The sequence below is a fragment of the Dromaius novaehollandiae genome, chromosome 2 (assembly GCF_036370855.1).
Source record: "Dromaius novaehollandiae isolate bDroNov1 chromosome 2, bDroNov1.hap1, whole genome shotgun sequence".
NCBI lineage: Eukaryota > Metazoa > Chordata > Aves > Casuariiformes > Dromaiidae > Dromaius > Dromaius novaehollandiae.
In genome coordinates, this window is record NC_088099.1 from 145,888,042 (window position 1) to 145,911,340 (window position 23,299).

Here is a 23,299-nt window from a genome sequence, read left to right on the forward strand (position 1 = left end):
CGGTCCCGGCGGCTGCAGCGGCCTTGGCCCCGCGCTGCGCCCCGGGCCCGGGGTGAACTTCTCCCCGCTCAGAGATGCTGCGGCGAGCGAGTATCCCGGCGTCAGCAGGGGCCGCGGTTGAAATTTTCAGTAAATTAAAATAATTTTTTTTTCCCCCCGTGAAGCCCGTGCTTCGAGCAACCACAAGGACTTTAAATGAGCATCCTGGCGTCTTGGGGCCAGACGGTGAAGTTGTCCCCTGTGCTGCCCCCCCCCCCCCGAGGGGGCACGGTGCTTCCGCCCAGCCTGGCTGCCCCACCAGTCCCTGGCTCAGCCCAAGTGCTGCCCAAGGCCGAGGGGAGCGTGGCCGTGCCCCTCGCTGCCGTGCCTCCTGAGCCCAGCTGCTGGCCGGGTGGAGGAGACGGGGCTGGCCGGGACTCTCGCAGGCGGGATGTCGTCCCTCGAGATTCCTGGCGGAAACTCCTGGAGAAACACGAGGGGAGAAGAGCCACTGCCCTGTCTCCGCCAACCTGTTGACCCATCAGCGTATGGGACTATCTTGCCCTTAAGAAAAAAACATTGGCCTGGATGGGCCTTGCATTTCTGACTGCAACATTGTATGGGCCAGTTCCTCCATAGCGCATTTGGTGTTATCCCACTAGTGTCCATGAGACGCCAATGATTTACATCAGATGAGAATATGATCCTTATTTTCAATCGAATATATATATTCCAGGACAGTTTATTTACAGGCTGCCTGGGTTTTTCACTTAGGTGCTGCTAATTATTTCTGAGAGATGCACGGAAAGGCTAAGTGATTTTCCTAAGTCACCCGCTGAGGTCATAATTTGTCTTGGAGCAGAAGAAAAAGCCTTCTCACTCCCTAGTCCTTTGCACTAACCTCTAAAATACATCACCCTGATTCAGCCACAGTGGTTTGATCCTACTTTGAGCTGTTTTTCCACAGACAAGGCTGCATATGTCTCTTGGGTCTTCCTGATGATAATTTTATTGCTGGTGAGTCTGAAATCCCATCTCTGTCCACGATGCAGGCTGCATCTTCAGAGTATCATTCAACACCAGCTCACTGGTGTTCAGAGATGTTTAATACTGAAACAAGCACAGATTAGTGCATGGTTCCAATGTCTGTCTCAGGTCAGATATATTCCCCCAAATTCAGAGACCAGATCCCTGTCCCAGCTCTCAGTAGTTGCAGAGTCCAGCCAGCATTTTGTGGTCTGGCCAGGCTTTTCCTCTGCAGAGCAGAGGTATGGATATGGCGGTCTCCATCTGAAGCCACCCCTCTCCCTTCCTCAGCACCTGGACAAAGGATAGTCCGTGACATTTTCCAGCCACCAGCTGCTGATGTTTATTTTGGCCCTTTGTCTTTGAACCCTGCTACAGCTGCTTCCAAGTGACTTTCATGGGAGAAACAGAGAAAACAAGATTTAGGGCAGCCTGTAAAAGGAATTAGGAAATTGAAGGTGAAAACTTGCCATGCTGACTTTTGGTCTTTTTGCAGGGTACCATAAAGTGGTGCCTGAGCAGCCGCTTGGCACTCCGTCCTGCGTTACTCTGAGCCTCGGCGCGAGCACACAGCGCTGAGTCCTCTGGCCGAGGCGAAGGGGCTCCCACAGGTCTCAACACTGGAGCTTAGGAGTTTGTCCAGAATTGAGCCTTTTCTCTGGAAAACCTTTCCCTTCTTCCGAGACAAGTGGGTTCTGGAGGGGCTGAAAACACAGCAAGAACAGCTGATTTTCTTCAGATATGTTGCTTCTTTTGGAGGATTCACGAGGAATTGGTAAATGAAAAGTGAAATTATTTTAATAAACAAACATTAAAATGTAACCAGTGGAACATTGACTTAAAATTTTCAAGTTAGTTCACATTTTAAGAGACATGGGAATCGCCACAAAATGAGGAAAGATGCCAGTTTGTAAGGCTGCCTTAGCAAATCCGTACAAATCAGATTGAGAGCCATCAAATTTAACTATGCTGAATAATGTTTTGTTACTCCCTGAATGAATAAGTAGTCCTCCCTCCATAGAGCTATCAAGGAGTAAGATTCCAGTAAGTTATATACAATTCTGGCCTTGTTTTCTAAACATATGCATTTATTTTTTTGGTAAGAGGCCCATTACATTTTTTGCCAATGCTCTCCTTTTCTGTAGCTCTGATAATGCTCAGGTTTTTTGAACTATCTCAAAAGAGAGTGTTGACATCAACAAAAAGGAAGCAGTACTAGAGCAAAATATATATAATAAGGGAAAGTCCAGGCTGTGATTACATGTGATGAAATAGAAGCTGTTCTGCCAAACAGTAATGTGTTTCTATTGACCTGCCTTGGAACCTAATCCTTTTGCTGCAGAAATGCTGTGGGATTTCAGGCACAAATTAAACTTTGCAAAAAGTTGGAGCAAAATTCTGTGTCAAGTAATTAAACAGTAAGATCTGAAATTTGTATTCATGCTGGAAAAGTGCCGCTGTAATGCACATTTCTCTGGTTTCCATTTCTTCTAATGCAGCTACTGTGGATATTGAACACCTACTGCTGTAGAACCCCGTCCCCGAAACCGGACTGTGCTGTAAGAACACAGGCAATATTTAGATTTATGGAGAAGTAAAGACAACTTCTGATACTCAGCAAAGACAGCTGAGCTGGATAAAGAGCTTGCTTGAATAAAATGAAGCTTTTCTTTTTTCTTCTTTCTTTCTTAAGCTTAACAAAAAAGAAAAATAGAAAATCCCCATTGATTGCATCCAGCTGTTAAAATTTTATGATACAGAGATCCCCAGTTGTCATGACCACTTCGTGTAGTTTAATATGCAGTCGTATTCTTTTCAGTTTCATTTTCTTCCCAAACTTTAGTTAATAAAACACCTTTCAGACAGCCTGTGCTTAGTAGTTATGGAGTGCCTGGTCTTCTTTTATAAAGAGGAGAAACGTGTGCAGCTTTCAGAACTAATTCTTATGCGCACACATGGGCCATTACCTGTGGGATACATTGGCATGTGAGGAAGTTAAACTGCAACCATAATTCCCATTAACGTTAGCGAGAGCAACGTTTGTGCGTTTCCACATGTGAAGGAGACGTGGGCTGAACAGAAGCAGCTCTTTTCTAACAACTGTGGAACAGCACTGCCATAAAAAGGTCTAACCTCAGCCCCATCGAAGACTCCCCTTGACTTCAGATGGCTTTGGGCTCAGGCCCAAAATGAATAAATCTTGCTGGACTTTGGAAGTTCAGAAGCAAACCGGCACCTCCTGAAGTATAGCACATATGTTCTTTACTTCCTCTGCTGTGAGTACATGCGCTGTTATCTGCACTGTCCGGTTTCAATCTGGCTTTTCTAGAGGACTCACGCTGTTTGACTGGCACTGATAAAATGCCCAGGGCAAAAGCAGTGCCCTCATTTTCTGTTTTCGAAGAGACTAATATTTTCACTTCACTGCCATTCACCTTCCCCTCCTCCCGTGCTGGCGTTTGGCCACGGCAGCAGCCGCACGTGCGGTGGAAGGAGGAGCAGGAGCGCGAGGGCCGGTACCCGCGCGGCGCTGGCGTGGCGAGGAGGAGCGGCGGCCCCACCACGCAGTCCTGGTTTCCAGCTCTTTGTTCTTGCGCTGGCTCCAAACTGTGCTACGGCACGCTGGCGCTTTTCTGGCTTGCTCCCAGTGCTCCTATGCATAGAAAAAATCCTACATTAAGAAAGAACTAAGGCTGAGAGTACATATCAGTAGCTCACGGATCAGACTGGCTGATATAATTAATCCCAGAGCAGGCATGGCAAGCAAGGGAATCCGGTATTGAGATTAAACTGCAAAGAAATCAAAATATGTTATCGGATAGAAATTTTTCTGTTCTCCGGCTCGTGAATGCTTCCCTTTGAGCCTCGGCAGTCTTTTGTATTAAAATTGCCTTTGGGGTGTTGAAATTCGTTTGGGGAATCTATTTAATGTTACAGTTTTACGTAAAGGGTAACCACATTACTGCACTAAATATAAAGCGCTCAGAGTGACTTAAAATAAACTGGTCTGGTTTCGTAAGAGGGAGCACTGGTAAACATTTTGGTCAGCCAGTGCATTTTGCGGACAATGTTTAAGGAAACATTAGCTGTTAACATGCTTAGCTCGAGGAAGCAGTATCCTCCCCGTGCCAGTATTTATAGTGACGGTTTAATAGGAAGCCTCTGAAGATAACATCTTACTACTTGTTTAATCATCTTTAATTCAGCAAAATAACCCACTTGCTTTGGGATGGAGGCAGAAGGCGGACGCCCCGCCTGGCGCAGGACGGGCACCCCTCGCCTCGGCGCGAGGAAGGCTCTCTGCGCCGCGCAGGGTGCCGCGGGGCCGCGCTGCCCCCTCCCACAGGCGGGCTGGCCCCTTCCCCGGGCAGCGGCAGCGGCTCCCCGCGCTGCACCAGGCTCTCGCGCTGCATCGCGGAGGGGAAAAATGGCTTGGTGTTTGAAAACAGTACTTGCAAAAACAGAGGAAGGTGAAGGGAAAGGAGCGCTTTTAGCTGGTGGGGATGTTTTCTGAGATGGAGCTGATTTCACGCAGGGCATCCCTCTGTTTATTGATCTTCTCAACGGCAGGGATAATCCAGCTGATGGCTAACCTTTTGACCTAAAAATGCTGCCAGCCAAGCCCTGTGCACTCTGTCTTTTCCTCTCCTTCCTCGATCCCAGTTCTCTTCCCCTTGGCAGTTCACTCCCTTCAGCCTAAACCCACCAAAATACAAAATAGGAAAAAAAGTGGAATTAACAGGAGAGCTGCCACCGCCACACGGTTCAGTCTGCGCCTTCCCTTCCCCTCCTAGGATGGGTGCAAGCCCTGCAGAGCAGGCACGGCCTCTGCTGAGGGACCGCACAGTGTCTGCCGCAGCACGGCTCCTTCTGATGCTAGAAGCTCAACAAGGGTCAACGTGAGTTTTGCACTTGAGCCAGGCACCTGCCAAGAGCAGGTCTCCTTTGAGAGCTTTGCGGAGGTGCTTGGTTGGCATGCTCTGCTCTGGGTCTGCGTACCGCCAGACTTGTGCTGTCCCCTGCATGGCTGCAAACGGTACTTCTCACCACGCTTCTGGTCCTCGGGGAAACTGCTGCCGACCACCGCTGAGGTTCCTGCCCAGGAACAGCAGCAGAGCAGGTGCTGGTGGACTGCTTCCAGCTGAGTGAACATAAGGAAAAATTAAATTTTCCCTACCAGGGCAAAATTAAATAACAATGGTATGGTGGGAACCAGCCCCTGTCCTGAAGAGCTGGAAACTGAAACAAGGAATGAAGTGGAAGTAGTGGCACAGAGGGATGGAGTGAAACTGCGGAGGTAGCATGCTCACCAATGAGATTGGTACCCACATCTTCGGCTCCCAGGCAAGCTCTTCTCCTGCATGCCGACTGCTGCTCTCTGGTCCCAGGGCAATAGTGAGATGCCTTGAAGTCTCAGCATAGGCAGGGCCTGCGAGAAAACTCAGCTGCCGGGTTCAAAATGCCTCTGCAGTGCTGAAGAGATGAGAGAGAAGCAGCGCAGATTGGTGGAGCAAGAAAAGAATAGTAAAAAAAATCAAAGAATGCAGATAAATTCCTCTGTGCTGCTAGACCACACTGTGATGATGCAGTTCTTTGGAAGGACTCTCTCATCTTTTTTAAAAAGGAATGTGTTGTATGTCCCTGTTACTCTGTAGGCACAATGTGTGGTTGGGATCATGCGTGACAGCGAACATCATTCCATCGCTCTCGCCTGAGCAAAGCCAAAGCTGGAAGCCTTGCCTGAGATCTTCACAAAGCAAAACAAAAAGCTCCACAGTTAAACATAACTTATCAGAAGTGTAAGTAGCCCTATGTAAAATGGAAAAATGCAAGAAATGTCTGGAAATTATTTCACATTTTTTCTAAAATGAGAAGTTACTACTCATATATTGGTTCCTGCACTCATTGCACTGAAACAAGGAACTGTCCCAGACGTCTGGTCACTAAGTATTAAAGACAAAAACCAGCATAATTCAGTCCATGAATGGAGGGCTGGATCCCACCGAGGCTGAGGTCCTTTTGTGTCCAAAAAACAGGAATTGTGGATACTCACCACTGAAGAAAAAAATGCCAAGTACCCTCTGGGGCTGGATTCACTGCTTATAGCAAGGCGTATTAAAAAGAAGACAATAAATTAAAGTGCCACCAAACTCTTCAGAATGGAGAAAGATGAATCAAAGCAATAGCCTTTTGCTTTTAGCCCCCCAACAGCTGAAATTAGTTCTGCAGAGCTCTTCAAGCGCTGAGGAGATAAATCGGTGCCGTTCTGCAACTGGCAGCAGGGTATGCGTTATTCAGAAACAACAGGAATTGTCTGAGTTAGCAGCATAGCTGAGCAAATTATAAATGATAGTAAAACTGGTGGTTCAGTTTATATAGCTGGTGCTCTGAAACAGAAATACAGATTATGACAGGTTAATGGGGACTGTGACATTCCCTATACATGTAAATAAACACTGAATTTGAGAACCTCTATTTTCCCAAAGCACCAGTAAATAAAAGTAGAACAGAGACCTCATGTAAAGTAACCATATGCTTATAATTACACAAACATTGTAGATCCCCTGTGTGAAATTTCACATCTTTATTGCTTCTATGTTAATGTTTACAAAGTTAGCAGTAATTTTTCAAAAGCAATTCTGATCCTAAACAGGAAAGACAATTTCCTATATAATTTTAATTTTCTATGCCAGAATGAACAAAATAAGAACCATTCTCATATTATAAACATCCTCACTTTCTCGTGCTTTATATGCCACAGTTTGTTTCCCCGACGATCGGGCGCGTTTTGAGGCTCAGCGAATGCACGAATGGCACCACGCTTTGCGCCCATATACTGAGTCTATAACTGTGAGCGAGAGACAATATGGTTCCAATCTGAGACAGTGACAAAAATGCAACTTGCTTGCAGAGAAGCAGCGTTACCACTGATTCATGGCAAAATAAAACACTGTGAAGAACAACAGTGTCGCATCGGGTTAGCCCTGTTACTTTTCCCAACTTTTCTTGTGAAAAGACTAGGAAACAAAGACGGAAGCAAAATGAACAGACACGTGAAAGTCCTTCACTGTAGTGCGGAGCTGCAGAAATGTCCACAGGGACAAAGCGCTTGGGACTTGCCGGCGCAGCCCTCCAGCCATGCCGCGCTGGGAGACACGCACGCTGGTTGCGGCACAGGCAGAAAGTGAAACCAGGCTTTTCCTGGAGGGCCGCAGTAGGAGAGCTGATTCAGATCTTCCCAGAGCAACCCTATTTATGTGGGCACTCTGAGTACTTCAGCCTCCTGCTACAGCACAGGATTCACAGTTAAAATGCTTGCTTAGGTTAACTTTTGAGGTCTGCATCCTAGTCCTGAGACTAGACAGGCTGAAATGAATACACTGAGAAGAAACTGATGATTTCCTGTATTAGGCAAAAAATCATATTCAACTAATGTGGTGGTCCAGAGGCAGATGGCAGAGAAGGGTGCCGGTGTGCCGACTGCTCCTCCAAGGGTGCCCGTGCCATGGCCGGGGGCAGGGGCAGCCGGGCAGGGAGAAGACCAAGGAAAGCGCATCCACGAAAGGGAAGCAGCTTGCAATCAAAATCAACCTTCTGAAAATGAAAATTCTTTCTAGAACGGAGCACTGAGAAACAACATTTGCGGGAGCACTGCGGTAGGGAAGCAGAGATGCTAAAAACATTTACATCGAAAGCAATGAGAGTTTACTGCCTCAGATGTGGAGCTCTGAAAGACAAGTCAAGTCCCATTTTCAAAACCGAGGCTTGTAGGGGCTGGTGGTTTACTGAAAATCGGCACATACAGACTCAGCAGACATTTCAGAAAACACTATGCTAACTGCTCTGCCAGTAGGACTCCCTACCCCCGACTATGCGATCCAAACACAGTGTTTTAGGAGCTTTTTGTGGTAAAGAGGGAAGAAGCCCGTATTTCGACTGCATATGTTTTCCAGTCTTCCTAATAGAGAATGATTTTGGTTCGCGGAAATAAAAACATACAATGGATCATGCATGTTAAAATAAACCACAGCCTAGCTGTAAGGAAAAGAGAGTAAGAGGAACTGTCTACAAACTGTTACTCTATATAAAGGCCACTTACATACCACAAGAAATCCTATACAAACCCACAAAATAGAGCTAAAACGAGTGCTGCTTGGGCCGTGGCCCGGCCACTTGCATAGGGATGAATTTTAACACTAGCCCTCAATAATACTGCTCACTGCAGGCTTATGACAAGAGAAACTTCCATTAGACTTCGGGGAAAAAAAGGCATTTGCTTTTAGCCATCTCCTGGGTTTCAAATTTTGCTTTTGGTGATTTTTTTTTTTCTAAAATAGCAAATACACATGAAGAAAGAAATTTTAAAACGTGAAAACTGTGTGTTCTAACATAGGGAAATTCATGAAACTCTTTAAACTGCAGTTTAGAAAGCTTCTCCAAATCGCATTAGTTTGGAGAAATGTATAGGAAATAAAAAATTATTCCAAAATATTTATAATGCAATTATAAAGTGAAACCTGACCAATTTTATTGGTGAGAAAACAGTAAGAAAATCATTTTAAAAACCCTGATATTATTTTTTTCTGGTTGCTGCTATTATTTTACTGTTCCTATTGCTGCTGCTGCCACTCTTTTGCCTTTTGCAGAGTTCTGCCCCCCAGTTCCCAAGTGTTTCACATGTCTTGATTACTTCTCACATTCGCCTGCGAGGTGACTACTTCTGCCTGCACTTCACGGGTCCAGTTCCACACAGTTTTCTCGATCCCAATCCAACCCAAAACTTCTGAAGATGGTTTGATATTTTCAGGTCACACACGCTAATCTGACTGCATAGCTGCATGACACTCTATGCCTGCTGCATCTCCTCAGTTCCTTGTGTGCTGTCATCCGCTTATCTCACCGGCATGACAATTAACTGCATGCTCCTGGACAATGGCTTTGTCCTCCCAAATGTCAATAGAGCACCCTGAGCAATGGACCCTAATGCCAGGATAAATAGATAAAATAGCAGCACTGGCTACTTTATTACTACTACTACCAGTGTATGCTGATGTGCATTTCTATCCTGGGATAAAACAGTGGGTAATAACATTTGGGTGTGCGCATCAGGCAGCTTAAGCACTGTCTGAAAGGTCACGGGAGTCAATGGAAAGACTCCTATTGACTGCAGAGGGCTTCGAATCAGGCCCACAATGCATAAATGAAGGCAGAAAGCAGCCGCCCAAATCAATTTTAGAGAACGTGTAAAAAGTGCAAAAGCAGCAGGTAGAAATGAAATCACAGTGATGGAGTTTGCTCTTGAGACCACTCGACCCTTGCAGCTCTGCTTTAGTATGAAACCACCTTCCCTTGGGAGAAGAGGAGGCCAGTGGAGGAAAAAGCTGAGAACAAAGAGAGGAGTGGAGAGAGAGACTGGGAGACAAAGGGAGGAGAGATCAAACAGCGAGGAACAGCGAGGGGAGCAGCGGGGCGGGAGTGGGGAAGGGCAGCGATGCAGCAGCAGCACTGGGGACCACAAGGAGGGGATGTGGAAAGTGGAACAATATCAGAGAAGGAAAATAGGACAATGAAATGCAGCACGATAGAAAAGAAAGAGCCTGGGGAACTAGGGTTGGGCAGAACTTGGCAGAGAAGAAACTGGAGCTGGACAGCTGATTGGAGATAGCAGACAGGAGCGTGGAAAGAGTGAAGAGGGCACAGAAGGGGCAGAAGGAAACAAAAAAAGTAATGATAAGGCTCCAGAAGGAACTGGGTCATGGCAAGAAAAAATAGCCACAATGCTAAGTACAGCACAGAAAGGATGGGAACAGCAAAGGGGAGGAGAAGTAACAAAAATGAGGGACCAGAAAAATGAGGCTGAAGGGAAAGGAGGAGGGGTGAAGGTCCCACAGCAGAAAGAACCTGATAAGAAGGGGAATGGTCAAGAGGGAGGACATGGAGCCAGGGGATAGGCATGAGGGGTGAAAGTGTAATAAATAAAAGGGCGGGGGAGACAGGACAGGGTAGCATTGGAACTGATTTTGCAGAACGCTTGCTTCATTCCTGCACTGTCAGTGATATGCTTTTGTAGCCCTCTTTCTTCCTAATTCACCCACCAGCACCTCTCTCTACATCTAGTCTACTGAAAAACAGCCGAGCCAATGGCTGGTCCTGTTCTCTAGGCCAAGTGACATGATGTGTCTCACATCCACACAGTCATATCCAAACTTCTGGCTGGGAACAGCCCCTAGCACAAGCTATGAGTTGAAATAGGACTGAGCAGTGTCTGGGAAAGTTGGCCTGGGCCAAAACTTCACCAAGGAACATGCTGAGAAATGTGTAGAGGGTCCCAGGACAGTACTTGAGCCCCTGCCCTGGCCTTATTTTGTTCCCCAAGGGAGAGCTAGTCTCTGTGACTTGGAGCCTGGACCACATATTTGCTTTGAGTGTCTCCCTCCCGGTTGTCTCTCCTGGCATCTCTCTCCAGGAGCAAGACAGGACTGAGCTCCCCACATGCAAATGGGGACCTGCTGGGATAGACGTCGGCTCCATATGCCCTGGCTCAGTCTGCCTTATCTCACTGATGCATGTGTTGCACTGGGAGTAGTGCCAAAAGCCCAGGCATGAGTTGCCCTCTCTTGGTGGAAAATGAGAAGCAGAAAGAAAAAGACAAGAAAGTCCAGTGTATGACTGCATGGCCCATGAAAAACAGCTGCTGATGGAAGAGCTTGGTCAGAGATGTTAGATTCAACCTGGGGAGAAAGCCAAATTCCCTTTATTCACTATAGACTGAGCTTTAACTGTTAAGTGCATACACACCTCAGGCTGTGGCACCTCTCACTGCAATGAGAGGAAAATCCACTGGTGACAGAGCAGGGGCAGATAGGAGAGATAGAAAGGAGTGGAGAATGGAGGAAAGCAGGGAAAGATCAGGAGAAGAGAGTGAGGAAGCTCAGTGCAGGGCAGAGGAGAGCAGTGTGGGGAAGCAGAGGAGAATGGTGTACAGTGAGAAAGGGGCACCAAACAGAAACAGTGACATGGTTCAGGCAGGAGGGCTAGAAAGAGGTCAAGAAAAAGTGAGGAGGGAGCAGGACACATGGGATAATGCAAGCTCATTGCCACACTTTGTCCAAGGCTGCGAACCCTCGAGGGTTGGAGGCTGCACCTCTCTAAAAAGCCGAGAAGGGCAGGGTGAATCCTACTTCTGCTATGTGTCTCTCTCCCACCATGACCAGCAGAGCAGGAGCTGGTGCCCTGCTTGGAAAAGGTTTTCTTGCTCACCCCAGGCTGACCCACTTCTCTCTTCCTGAGGCTGTCTGCTCATTCCTGTGCAGTGCTGCTCTGCCCCAGGCTCCTGCCTGGCACCATGCTCCCTTCAGGGTGGGGCCTTCTTTGTGGCCATGCAGATGTTAAGAGACTGAGGACAGTCTCTGGGACTTCATTCCTGCGCTTTCCCTTCCCGCTCTCCCAGGTCGCAGGGGACTGCCTCAAGGCTGCTGCTCGTTGGGCCCTAGTGCGTCTTGTTAGGAGACCTCCACTTAGGGCCAAGGTCTCAGGGCTGTGATCATCCTACTTCATGCCAAGTTCTCCAGCATGTAGCCATGCAAATATGAAGAGCCCTAAGCAAGATCATTCACGATGCCTGAGTTCATGGACACCTGAAACCATAGCTCTCAAGAGGCATAAACTTCACCTGGAAGGACCAAAGTGCTAGCCATGTTGTAGCCGAGGAGAAGCAGCGTGAAAGGATGACCACGAGAGCTGCTGCAGAGACGTGTGACATCCTGCCCCGGCTCTCATGGCAGCATCTGCCACTCGCATCCTCCCCACCTGTGGAGCCTGCAGGGAAGAGCATGAGAGGAGACCTACCTCTCTGTGGAGGAGGCCCCACAACCGTGGTGGGGCTTCTCACGGCACAGCAAGCCCTTCCCGGGCAGCTCCTGGGCCCGCGCTGAGGTCCCCCTTTCCCCCCCACGGGGAACCCTACTCCTTTCAGCCTCCCACACCCGCCACCCCCAGCGCAGGGTGCCCAGCCCACCCCCAAGAGGCTCCCCACTCCCCTTGGTTCCCCACACCCACTGCCGCCAGCGCAGGGCACCCCGTCTGCCCCAGCCCGCCCCCACGGAGGTCCCCGCTCCCCTCGGCACCTCGCGCCCACTTCCCCTGGCAGTGCCGCCGCCACCGGCACGGGGCACCCAGCCCGCCCCCATGGGGGTACCCACTCCCCTCGGCACCTCGCGCCCACCTCCCCCGGCAGCGCCACCACCGCTGGCACCCAGCGCGCCCCCCCGGGGGTCTCCGTGCCCATCTCCCTCGGCAGCGCTGCCGCCGCCGGCACCCAGCCCGCCCCCACGGGGGTCCCCGCGCCCCTCGGCCCTCGAGCCCACCTCCCCCAGCCGTGCCGCCGCCGGCACCCAGCGCGCCCCCCCGGGGGTCTCCGTGCCCACCTCCCCCGGCAGCGCCGCCACCGCCGGCACCCAGCGCGCCCCCCCGGGGGTCCCCGCGCCCACCTCCCTCGGCAGCGCCGCCACCGCCGGCACCCAGCGCGCCCCCCCGGGGGTCCCCGCGCCCACCTCCCTCGGCAGCGCCGCCACCGCCGGCACCCAGCGCGCCCCCCCGGGGGTCCCCGCGCCCACCTCCCTCGGCAGCGCCGCCACCGCCGGCACCCAGCGCGCCCCCCCGGGGGTCCCCGCGCCCACCGCCCCCGGCCGCGCAGCCGCCGCCGGCGCGGGGCACCCAGCCCGCCCCGCGGGGCGGGCCGCGGTGGGGCGGGCCGGGCCGCGGCGGGGCGGGGCGGGCCGCGCCGGGCCGGGCCCGCCCGGGTGCAGTCCCCGCGCCGCGCCGCGCCGCCGCGCAGTCCCCGCCGCGCCGAGGGCCGCCGGAGCCGCACGTCGGGCCGCCGCCGTCCCGCCGCCGCTCGCTATGAATGCGCGCCGGGCCCTGCTCTCCGCCGCCTTGCTCGCCAGCCTCCTCTGGGATTTACCGTGCTGCCGCCCGGCGTCCCTCCCCGCGGCCGCGGAGCTCGCCGCCCCCTCCAAGGGCGGGCGGGGCCGCAGGGTGCCGCGGTCCCCCCGGGAGAGCCGCCCGCGGCAGGGGGGACACGCCGGGGGCCGGGCGCCCCCGCGGGCGGAGCCCCACGAGTACATGCTGTCTCTGTTCAGGACCTACTCCATCGCGGAGAAACTGGGCATCAACGCCAGCTTTTTTCAGTCCTCCAAGTCCGCCAACACCATCACTAGCTTCGTGGACCGGGGACGAGGTAAGTTCGGCGGGCGGCGGCTGCCCCCACCCCCGACGGGCGGCCCCGCGCTCCGCTGCCGCAGGGCAGCGCGCTGCGAGGCCGCCTTCCCGCGGAGCCGGGCGCTGCCGAGGCGGGCAGCGTGCTGCTGCAGCGATTTCTCTTTCTGCTGGTGTTGCAGAAAGGTGGATCTTTTGGTAAATGGAGGATCGCTTTGTTTTGTTTTAAAGCAAGCTGGCCGGCAGCGGTAAACCCGGATTGCAGCGGTCGTAAATGCTGCGTGCGAGAAACACGCGTGTTTGTTTGTGAATCCGCAAGGGAGAGCGAAAAACACCCCCCAGACCTGCGGGCGCAGTTTGGGTGTAAATGCAACCTGGAAAAATCGCTCTGCTGGTTTATTTCCGTCCGCCAAAGAAAGGATCTCTCTTATCGCTTCAGCTGTGAGGCAAATATAAAGTTCAGACTGACCGAGGGGAAGCATTCGCTGCCTGAAGCTGCTCTCCCGCAGGGCTGCTCTGTCGGGATTACCCGGGGGAGCACCGGTCGCGACTGAAGGCGCTCGGGCTGGGAAGCAGCCTTGCTCGGGCGCTCTCCGGACGCCCCCGCGCAGCTTGCCGAGGGGCCGCGCAGGTAACTCCCGGCCCCGGGCTCCCCCGACGGGGCGGGCAGAGCGCGGCTCGCAGCCGGGCTCCGCTGCGGCTGCCTCGGCGCCTTCCGCTCGCCCTCTGCTTCGAGGCCGGATCCTGCGCCCATTAAAGCATTGCGGGGGGGGCGGGGGGGCGGGTAGCCCCCATCCGTGCCCAGGCGGCGGGCAGCGGCGGCAGGTCCGCACCTCCGGGCCCTCGGCTCTGCGCTGCCCGGGGCCGCGGGGCAGCGACGAGCCCGGAGCAGGCAGGGGCGCAGGTAGGACGGGGCGGGCCGCCCCAGGGGCACCTCCGCGACGTGCAGCCCGGCCCGGCCCTCGCCCTGCCTTTCCCTCGCTGTGTCTCCAGCGGACGGAGGGCTACTGGGGATCCGAGCAGCGCTCCCCTTCCCTCCCCCCGACCCCCGCTTTTTTTACGTTATCCTGGCTCGCGAGCCATTCGCGACAGACTAATTAACTGGGTCTTAATGAGGGCTGTACTTTCTTTCCTCCCCCCTTCCTAGTTTCAGGACCCCCCTCTCGGTCGCGGCACAGCGCGCCGCCGCCGCCGCGCTCCCGGCAGCTGCTGCGAGCCCGAGCAGCCCTGTCGCTTCCTCGGGTTTGCGCCGTTTCTGGGCAAAAGGCAGCGCCGAGAAAGCTCCCCTGCTGCTTGCTCACGGCACGGAACCAGCCCCCGAGCGGGCGGCCCTCTCCTCGCCCCGGCCCCCGCAAACCCGGCGCGGGGCCGAGCTCAGCCCCTTCCCCGCCGCGGCGCCTGCTCGGGCTGGGGCTGCTCCGCGGCGCGGCGCGGCCGTCGGGGCCGCCGGCGCGGGCGGTGCGGGGCAGCGCGCAGCGTTGTGCCCCCCGGTCGGAAGCGGCCAGCCGTTTGCGAGGGAGAGGGCACACGGTTTGCTTTCCGCCTTCGCCCTTTGGGGTTTGTTTTCTTCATCGTTGTTGAAGGTGGGGGGGAGACGGACTCGCTTTCTAGAAATACGGTTTCGAAAGTTCAGCCATAAAACGGACCTCACCCGCTCTCCTCGTAAGAGAGGAAACGGGGTGCTAATTCTGCAAGCCGCGGGGAAAAAAAGCCGCCCTCGAGATCATCTTATTCTTGATAACCAGAAGAAAGACAGTTAATTTAACAAATTTAGCTCATCTTGCTGCATGGGAGATTCTACTCCGGGGGAAGTGATTTGCGAACAGAAGTCCCGGTTTGATTAAGGAAAAGCCTCACTTTTCCCCACTGATTTTGATTTGATGTGTCACAGGCTGTGACCTTCTGCTGGACCTTCTGAGGGTTGCTTAGCATCAAGCCACTGATTGGAGTATTTCAACTCAGTGATCTAATTGAGTGTTCATGTCATAACATATCAAATATTGTCTAGTCTTCCATAATGAAGCGGACCAGCCAATGGCACATCACCAAAAACTTCAAGAGAGCTTCCGTTCCTCTGAAGTGGTAGCTATTTTACTGCCCACCTCCCTGTGGGCTCCTAGCCCGGTTAATTGGCGAGCTGGAGCTGCGCTGATGATGAACAGTCTTTGCTCAGGGAAAGCGGGAGGGGGGGGGGGGATTTTCTGTCAATTCATTCTCAGACAATATAGCCGCCCAAATTGACCCAATTAGAGGGGCTGCTTTTTACCTAAGCAGGAGTCCTGGGGGAGCCGGCCGCGGCCGTACCTTGCCTGCTCGCCCGGCACCCTTCGCCGCAGGGTTTCGGGGACAGCAGCCGAGCGAGAGCACGAAAGCGGCTTTCGGTCGTGCCGAGAAAGGCACTTCGGAGCGGTCTGCGCCTGTGTGCGGGCGTGTGCCTGGGGGGGTCGGGGTGCAGCTAGCCGGAGGAAAGCGGCTGTTAGAGACGGAGCTGGGCAGTGACTGCGGGGCGCCGGCGGGTTAGCGGCGGAGCGGAGCCGCAGGAGGGGCCGCGGGGCCGCCCAGAGCCTCCGCCGGCTCCTCCGTCCCCGGGTGAGACGGGAGGAGCAGCTCGGTGCAGGCACCAGCAACTGCTCCTCTTCGCGTGCTGTTTCTTTCTTTCCTCCGAAAGCCAATAAGATCACTTTCAGGCTAGTCAGAGAGCGAGGAAAGCCACACTGCGGCATTACTCGTTTTTTGAGCGCTAGAAAAAGAGTGCAGAAAGGGGGGAGAGGGTTTGCGAGTCCCCCTTCTCCACCCCCTCCCGCCCCCCACTCGCTCCCCCTTGTTACGGTCGCAAGATCAGACAGGACCTAGCTGAATGTAGGAAAATTACTGTTGGCACATGAAGTAACTCATTAAAACGCAGATGGTGCTCTCGCTGGCCTCGGGACCCCCAGCACTGGCGCTCGCAGAGAGGCAGGACAATTAGGAGCCGCAAGGGCTCCGCCAGGCAGGAGAAAGGGGAGCGGGAGCGAGCCGCGGAAGGGAGCTGTAAACAAGGAGCCCGCGAGCGGCGCGGAGCGCGGCGCGGCTCGGCGCGAAGCGCAAACAAAACACAGGCGACGGCGGCGCGGGGGAGCGCGGGTTGCGGGGGGCTCTCCCGGGGCAGGCAAGGCCCGCGGGGGCAGGCAAGGCCGGCGGGGACAGGCAAGGCCCGCGGGGGCAGGCAAGGCCGGCGGGGGCAGGCGGCCGCGGCTCGGCCCGCGTTCCCCTTCCGTGCCTGCGAACTTTCCCGACGCCGCGCCGCCGCGGGGGTTGCTTCGCACACGAAAAGCCGAGCTCTGCGTGTAAGCGGCGGAAACCGAGATTGGTCGAGACCGTCTCCTTTCTCCCCACACAGGCTTCTCTTTCTGCAGTTTCGTGTTCCTCTTGAGAGGCAGTTTATTCAGATGGGCAGGGGTCCGACGATCGTTATTTCGCTGTTGCCGTTAGGGCACGAAGGGGGCGAGGAGAGGGAGCAGGAGGAGGAGGAAGGGGAGATCCCACGTGCAGAAGCTGGAAATGGCCCAGCTGTTCATGTGGCAGAAGAAAAGAGCGTAAATCCCACTTGAAGTTCATCTAATGCAACATGTTTATGCAAAACAGCGGGTTTCTGGGTGGACCGAAAGCTGCAATATAGTGTAATCCGCGCAGCGCCTTTGCCCAGGCAGTGTTGTCGTTGGCAGAAGGAAAATGAAATATAAGCAGGGAAGTATTTTAATGGGGAAGGAGGGAATTCGCAACTGTTAATTATTTGGTGACCTTGTATTCGATTTGTTTGAGCCCCTTATAAAAACACTAATGCGGACCAGACGGCCGGAGCGCGGCCGAGCAGCCGCCTGCGCCCGGGGAAGGAGCGAGCGTGCGGCGCTGCCGCTCCTCCGCGCCCGCGGAGCCCCCGAGCCGCGCAGCGGCCCCGGCCGCCCTGCCCGCGGGGCTTCGCCTGCGGGGTTTTGGGTTTTGGGGGGCGAGGGAGGGAGACGGAGGGTGCCCAGGGCTCGGCGCTGCCGCTTCCAAAGCAATTGCCGGGCGGCTCTTCCCTCCCTTTTGTCCTGTAGGAGCCTCCTGGTTTGCTTTGCTTTGCTTCGCTTCGCTTCGGTTCGATTCGGTTTCTTCCGCGAAGCCTCCGCGAGCGGAGGCGCGGGGACTTGGGCAGAGAAGCGAAAGGGCCGGGGAGGGCGGTCTGCGCGAAAGCAGAGCCCGCCGCGGCCCGGCGGCGCCAGCCCCGTCCTCCGCGGGGGGACACGCAGCTGCCGCGGCCGCGCCGGGGCGCAGGTAGCTCCGCGGGGCGGGCGGGACCGTGGCACGGACCGGAGGGGGGCACTGGACACGGGTCGCGCAGTTCCGATGGCTGGTTTCGGACTCGATCCTACGATATCATTTATTTATTTGTTACCTAGGAAAACCCTCGGCGGGGCGTGCCGGGAGGCCGCATTTATCTGGGGGGCCGGGAGGCTGGAGCGCCTGGCTCCGCGCGGGTTTCTCTCCCGCCGCCCGCGGGGCGCTGCCGGCGCGGGGAGCCGGGGGGACCGGGGCGGCCCGGGGCTGGGCAGGGCGGCCGGGCGCCTCGCTTCCCTCATCTTCCTCCTCCCTTCGCGGTCCTTTAGGAGGAAATAAGCTGACCGGGGAAACGCTCGTTTCTCTGCGCTCGCCGCGCTGCCGGTTGCGCGGCGGAGCGGGGCGGGTGGGAGTCCTCGCGCGCCTGAAACCCGGTCTCTGAGCGGGGGGGGACGTTTCGGTCCTCGCTGGCTGTGGCCAGATCTGTGTGTTGTGTTGATGCTTCGCGGCGCTTCCGGATTTATCGCTCAGAAATATCCCCCAAAGCGTCCGCTTTCTCCTTCCCTTAGCTCTGAGAGCCGGAAACATTCAGTCCGATTTTTGCAGCGCGAATAATTTGGGGGGCGGCCGAGGGGGGTGCAGGAGAACACGATTTCTCGTCGCTGGAAGTATTTCGGGTAGCGCAGTGGTCGCAAACGGGGGTGGGGACGGGGGGTCGGTTAACGCCTGTCGCGGCGGGCAGAAACCCTCCCGGGGCGCCGCTCTCCGCCTCCGCGGAGCGGGGCGGCAGCCGGCGGAGAGGGGCCGCCGGCGCGGGGGTGCCCGGCCCCGCGGGTGCAGGGCCACGGCCGGTCCGTGGCCGCGGGGCGGCTGCAGCTGGAGGCTCGAGTTTGCTGGTGGGATTTCGAAACGAGATAGGAGGCGGCTGTGGAGGGGAGCGGGTGGCCGAGGACGCCGCCGGAGAACGAAGGCAGCGCTGCCGGGGCAGCCGGAGCAAAGCGGTGACCAAAGGTACATTGCAGCCCTGTGCCGCCCCGCTCGGGGAAAAAATGGGAACGGCCCTGCGTTCGTTCGCTCAGATTTTGGCAGGATTAGGCACTCGTTCTAGGAAGGTGTGGTCTCTCCCGGTTACTTGATAGCGAGGCGAACGAAACGTTTAAATCTAATCACCCGATGTAATAAAAAACCGCGGCGAGGCAGGCGCTGCGAGACGTGGGATTCAGACTCGGCGAAATACCACACAGGGAGAGGCAGCCTCCTGTGTCCGCAGCCAGGGCAATGCTCCGGGAGCAATACCTGTCCGCGCTGTGGCTCTGCAGGCGAGGTGCCGGCAGCCCGTCACAATTACGGGGAGATAGGTTTTAATTTCCAGATTATCGTTGAGTGCGCGTCTGCGAAGGGTCTTTAAACTGCAAATGTGCTTTTGGTTTGCGAGTTTAAATATGGCTTGAAAGAGAATTTGGGAATGGGAAAATTCTTCTTGAATGTGGTTTGGGTATAATTTGCAGTGATGTAAAGTTAAGATCTGAGCCCTGATGAATTGGCTGGGAGCCCAGTACCTGATCTGCCATGAAAAGGGAAACTTTGTGTAGCCTTCGTTAACCCCCGGCTTGCCTCGAAGTCCCGGCTGTCTGCTAGAAAGCGAAGCTGGGAAGCCGGACACAGTTCGCACACGGAGTTAAAGGAAACGTCTCAGCCCAATAATGAATTTAACCTTGGAGACGACAAAACCGCCGCCACCGCGAAGCGAGGAAACCCGCGGGAGAGGCGGGCGGGGGCCGGCGCGGCCCCCGGCGGCGCGGCCCTTCCCCTGCCCGCCCCCATGCACCGCGGCGTGCCTGCTCCGGGGCGCCTGGGGAGGGCGGATCGTCGTGGGGCTGCTTTCTTCCCCCACCAGTGACACACGCTTTAATTCCAGCTAGATCTAGCCCCTTCTCCTACCCCATCCCCGCCCCCAATATTTTATCTTCGCCCGAAAAAATAAACAGTGGAGAGTCGAAATAATAATAATACTTATTACGTAACTAACATTCGTCTAAATTAACTTTACAAATATCAACACATCCCTTCAGTGCATATTCTGCAATTTCTCCCCTGCCTGGCTGGATGAGAGATGCCTTTGCTGTTCTCCCCAAATATTTCAGTAACAGCAATAACGATAATAACAACCTCAGCCGGCCGGAGAAAAAGGCAGGTCTGGAACTGGCTGTTTGAAAGCACGCATTTCACTCCGGCCACTTCTTCGGTTTGAAGGAAAAAAATCGGGACGCCCCAATACACGTGTGACCCCGCGCAAAGGGAGGGAGCTGCTCCCCTGGGGCGCCGGCCGGCAGCAGCCCCGCCGCGAAGCTGCCGAGAACCGCGTCCCGCCGCGCTCCGGGGTGCTGCTTTCTCTGCCCTCCCCCTCCGCTTTTCCCACCCTCTGGACCGCGCTGGGAACGAGCCAGTAATAGTTTAGGATTATGTATTCATCTGCAATTATTAGGTTACAAGAGGGAATAAATAGTGTTTATCTGATCGGATTCAAAGCTGCTTATTGGAAATAATCGAGATTCCTGCCCCTTTTTGATAAAGGAGCGAGTGACGGGAACTGTAGGAATTGCTGGGAGTTTCTGACCGAAGGGTCGGTGTTACCTAAACCTGGCTTTGCGAGCTGCCTGCCCCGGGGCACATTTCCCTCGCTTCCCGCCGTGCCCGCAGCGTGCCGTGCCGTGCCGTGCCAAACGATGCCGAGCGGGAACGAAAATCGTTCAAGCACCGCATCGCTACAAGAAACTGCTGTTTGAAAGTAGGTTTTACATGCGCCCTCCAAAAAGCCCCCGATGATCGCAGCATCGGGGCTGGCTTGTCCCCTGCCCCGCCAAGCGAGAGTCTGCGGAGCCTGTACAACCCCGGACGTGCCGCCTCCAGCGACAGGGACCGCGGGGAAACCCGCCCTCGCCCGCTCCCCCCCGCCTAACCCCGAGCCTGGAGGCCGCCCCGACGGTGCCGCCCGCCTGCGCGGAGGCGCCCGGGGCCGCGCTCCCACCTGCGCGCCCCCCCGCAGAGGGGCTGCCCCCCCCCCCCCCCGGCAGAAAGATGCCTCGACAGCGGAGCTGTGCCCAAGCCCGGCTCTGCCCACCCCCGAAAGCCGGGCGAGCTGGGAAAGGGGCTCTTCTGGCTCCCTCGAGGGTCCCTGGAGTGGGGAAAGGCGGGGGCGGAGAGCACTGCTAAAGCTCCGCCGGGGCAGGTCTGCCCCCGCCGTCTCAGGTGCCCCCTCCTCTGCGGCTGAAGGCAGCGCTGGGCGCAGTGAAAGTGAAATGCGAGGAGGAGGAGGGGGAGGGAGGCAGGGCACTGCTCGAGCCCTGCACATTCTTGCTCGAGGAATGCACATCCCCTTCTGGCCGAAACTCCCCGCCCAGCCCGGGACCCCTCGGAGAGGGGAGGTGGCCCCGGGGCGCCCCAGAGCTGCCGGCCCCCTCGTCCCGCGGCCGCCGGCCCGCGGCAGCGCCCTGCGCAGGGCCCGGGCCGGGCCGGGCCGGACCGGCGCCCCGACGGCGGAGCCGCCCCGCTGCGGCCCGGGGGAGCGGCAGGGCGCCCCCCGCCCCCGCCCGCGGGAGGAGCCGACCCGTGTGCAGGGGCAAAAGCGCCCCAAACCGCCCTGCGACCCGCTGCAGGCTGGGGACGGGGCGGGGGGGTCCCAGCAGGGGAGGTGCCAGCGCCTGCCGGGCCGAAGCGCCGAGCCCCGCAGCCGGGGGACGCCGAAAGGGCCGGGAGCGGGGCCCCCAGGCGGCTCGGCCGAGGAGGAGGAGGAGGAGGAGGGAAGCGCTGCGCCCGGCCCCGGGCACCGCTGCCGTCCCTCCCGGCCCCGCGGCGGCGGCGCGTTTCCTCCCCGGCGGCTCCCGCTGAACCCCACGCCGCGGTCGCGCCTGCGGGAGCAGGCAGTGGCGCAGGGCGGCTTTCGAGCACGTTAATCCGCATTGATTAACTGTATGTTAATCCGCGCTGATTTGTACATTGCTTTGGCATGTCTGAAGGTCTCGGTTTGCATAAATCATCCAGCTGCCCCTTCTGCCCCTGAGCAGGCTCCCCCAGAGCCGTCAGGGAGACCTGAAGTTGTGAAATACACTGATTAGAAATAGCAGTGACCTTTGAAATCAATAAATAACAGGGAGCTGTGCATTTCTTTAGTCTCCGTTTCTACCTCTGGAGTAGGCTGAGCTCGGAAAAGCGGCGAGGGGCTGCTGAACAGAGGCTTCAGTGACACTTTTACTATCGAAATATACGCAAGCTTTACTAGCTTCTGGGGAAACCCAGGGGCTTTGGGAATTTTTGTATTTGCTGGGTTGTAAACTTTTTATTGGAAAGCAGCTCAGGGGATTCTGGTTTGCTTTCTGCGCTGCACTTGGTGCACGAATGTGTCAAAAAAGAAGTCCAGGTCTCCCTCCCGCAGCAGCGTGCGCACGGCGGGCCGCGGGGCATGGCCGCCCCGCCCCGCGGCCGTGCGCGCAGCGGGGGCTCCGCCGGGGCGGCCGCGGGTCTTTCCAAGCCTCCCTCGCTCCCTCTCCCCTCCTCCCCGCGCCGCCGGCCCGGAGGGAGCCGCGGCCGGGCCGGGCGGAGGTCGGGGCCGCCCCGGCCGGCACCCGCGGCCCCGCCGCCTCCCCCCGCGGGAGCGCTCGGCAGATCCCCTCGAGCGCAACTGACTGTAATTATTTTTTATCCCGCAGACGATCTCTCGCCCACTCCTTTAAGGCGACAGAAGTATCTGTTTGATGTATCGACTCTCTCAGACACGGAGGAGCTGGTGGGGGCCGAGCTGCGGCTCTTCCGCCGCGCCCCCGGCGGCCGCCCGCCGCCCGCCGCCCTCCCGCACGTGCAGCTCTTCCCCTGCCTCTCGCCGCGGCCGCTCGCCTCCCGCCCCCTGGACCTGCGGGCGGCGCCCGCCGCCGCCTGGGAGGTCTTCGACGTGCGGCAGGGCCTGCGCGGGCCGCGGCGCGGGCCGCAGCTGTGCCTGGAGCTGCGCGCCTCGGCGGGCGGCGCGGCGCCGGCGCGGCGCTGGCTGGACCTGCGCGGCCTGGGCTTCGCGCCGCGGCCGCGGGCGCCGCAGGAGCGGGCGCTGCTCGTGGTGTTCACGCGCTCGCGGCGCGGCGCCCTGCCCGCGGAGCTGCGCGCCGCGCCGCGCCCGCCGCCCGCCGCCCTGCGCCTCTCGGCGCGCCGCCAGCGCCGCGCCGCCTTCGCCAGCCGCCACGGCAAGCGGCACGGCAAGAAGGCGCGGCTGCGCTGCGGCAGGAAGCCGCTGCACGTCAACTTCAAGGAGCTGGGCTGGGACGACTGGATCATCGCGCCGCTCGAGTACGAGGCCTACCACTGCGAGGGCGTCTGCGACTTCCCGCTGCGCTCCCACCTGGAGCCCACCAACCACGCCATCATCCAGACGCTCATGAACTCCATGGACCCCGGCGCCACGCCGCCCAGCTGCTGCGTGCCCACCAAGCTGACGCCCATCAGCATCCTCTACATCGACGCCGGCAACAACGTGGTGTACAAGCAGTACGAGGACATGGTGGTGGAGTCCTGCGGCTGCAGGTAGCCGGCGGCCCCGGCGGGAGCCGGGCTCCCTGCGGCCGAGCGGCGGCGGGCGAGGGCCGCCCGCCGGCAGCGCCGTCGCGCCGAGGCGAGCGGCGCCCGCGGCCCGGCGCCCCGCGACGGGGCGGGCGGCAGCGCGGGGCCGCGGCGGCGGCGGCGGCCGCCTCCCCCCGCCCGCCCTCCGGGCCGGGCCGAGCCGGGCCGGGCCGGCAGCGGC

General features: G+C 57.1%; 1 protein-coding gene and 1 long non-coding RNA gene across 3 annotated transcripts; one reads left to right on the forward strand and one right to left on the reverse strand.

Annotated features, from left to right (window-relative positions):
- Positions 1-1,323: 1,323 nt before the first annotated feature.
- Positions 1,324-11,884, reverse strand: LOC135327622 (uncharacterized). 2 transcript variants are annotated; one of them, XR_010388025.1, is made up of 4 exons: positions 11,678-11,884; positions 5,316-5,478; positions 5,005-5,146; positions 1,324-3,658 (listed from the first exon to the last, which is right to left on the reverse strand). It is a non-coding gene; the product is annotated as an uncharacterized LOC135327622 (long non-coding RNA). The 2 variants fall into 2 exon arrangements; XR_010388024.1 differs by lacking the exon at positions 11,678-11,884 and having other exon boundaries at positions 5,316-11,669.
- Positions 11,885-12,801: 917 nt separating this feature from the next.
- GDF6 (growth differentiation factor 6) lies at positions 12,802-23,142 on the forward strand. Its single transcript, XM_064507704.1, has 2 exons — positions 12,802-13,243; positions 22,224-23,142. The coding sequence occupies exons 1-2, from the start codon at positions 12,907-12,909 to the stop codon at positions 23,084-23,086; spliced, it is 1,200 nt and encodes a 399-aa protein (XP_064363774.1). The 5' UTR covers positions 12,802-12,906; the 3' UTR covers positions 23,087-23,142.
- The last annotated feature ends 157 nt before the right edge of the window (positions 23,143-23,299 follow it).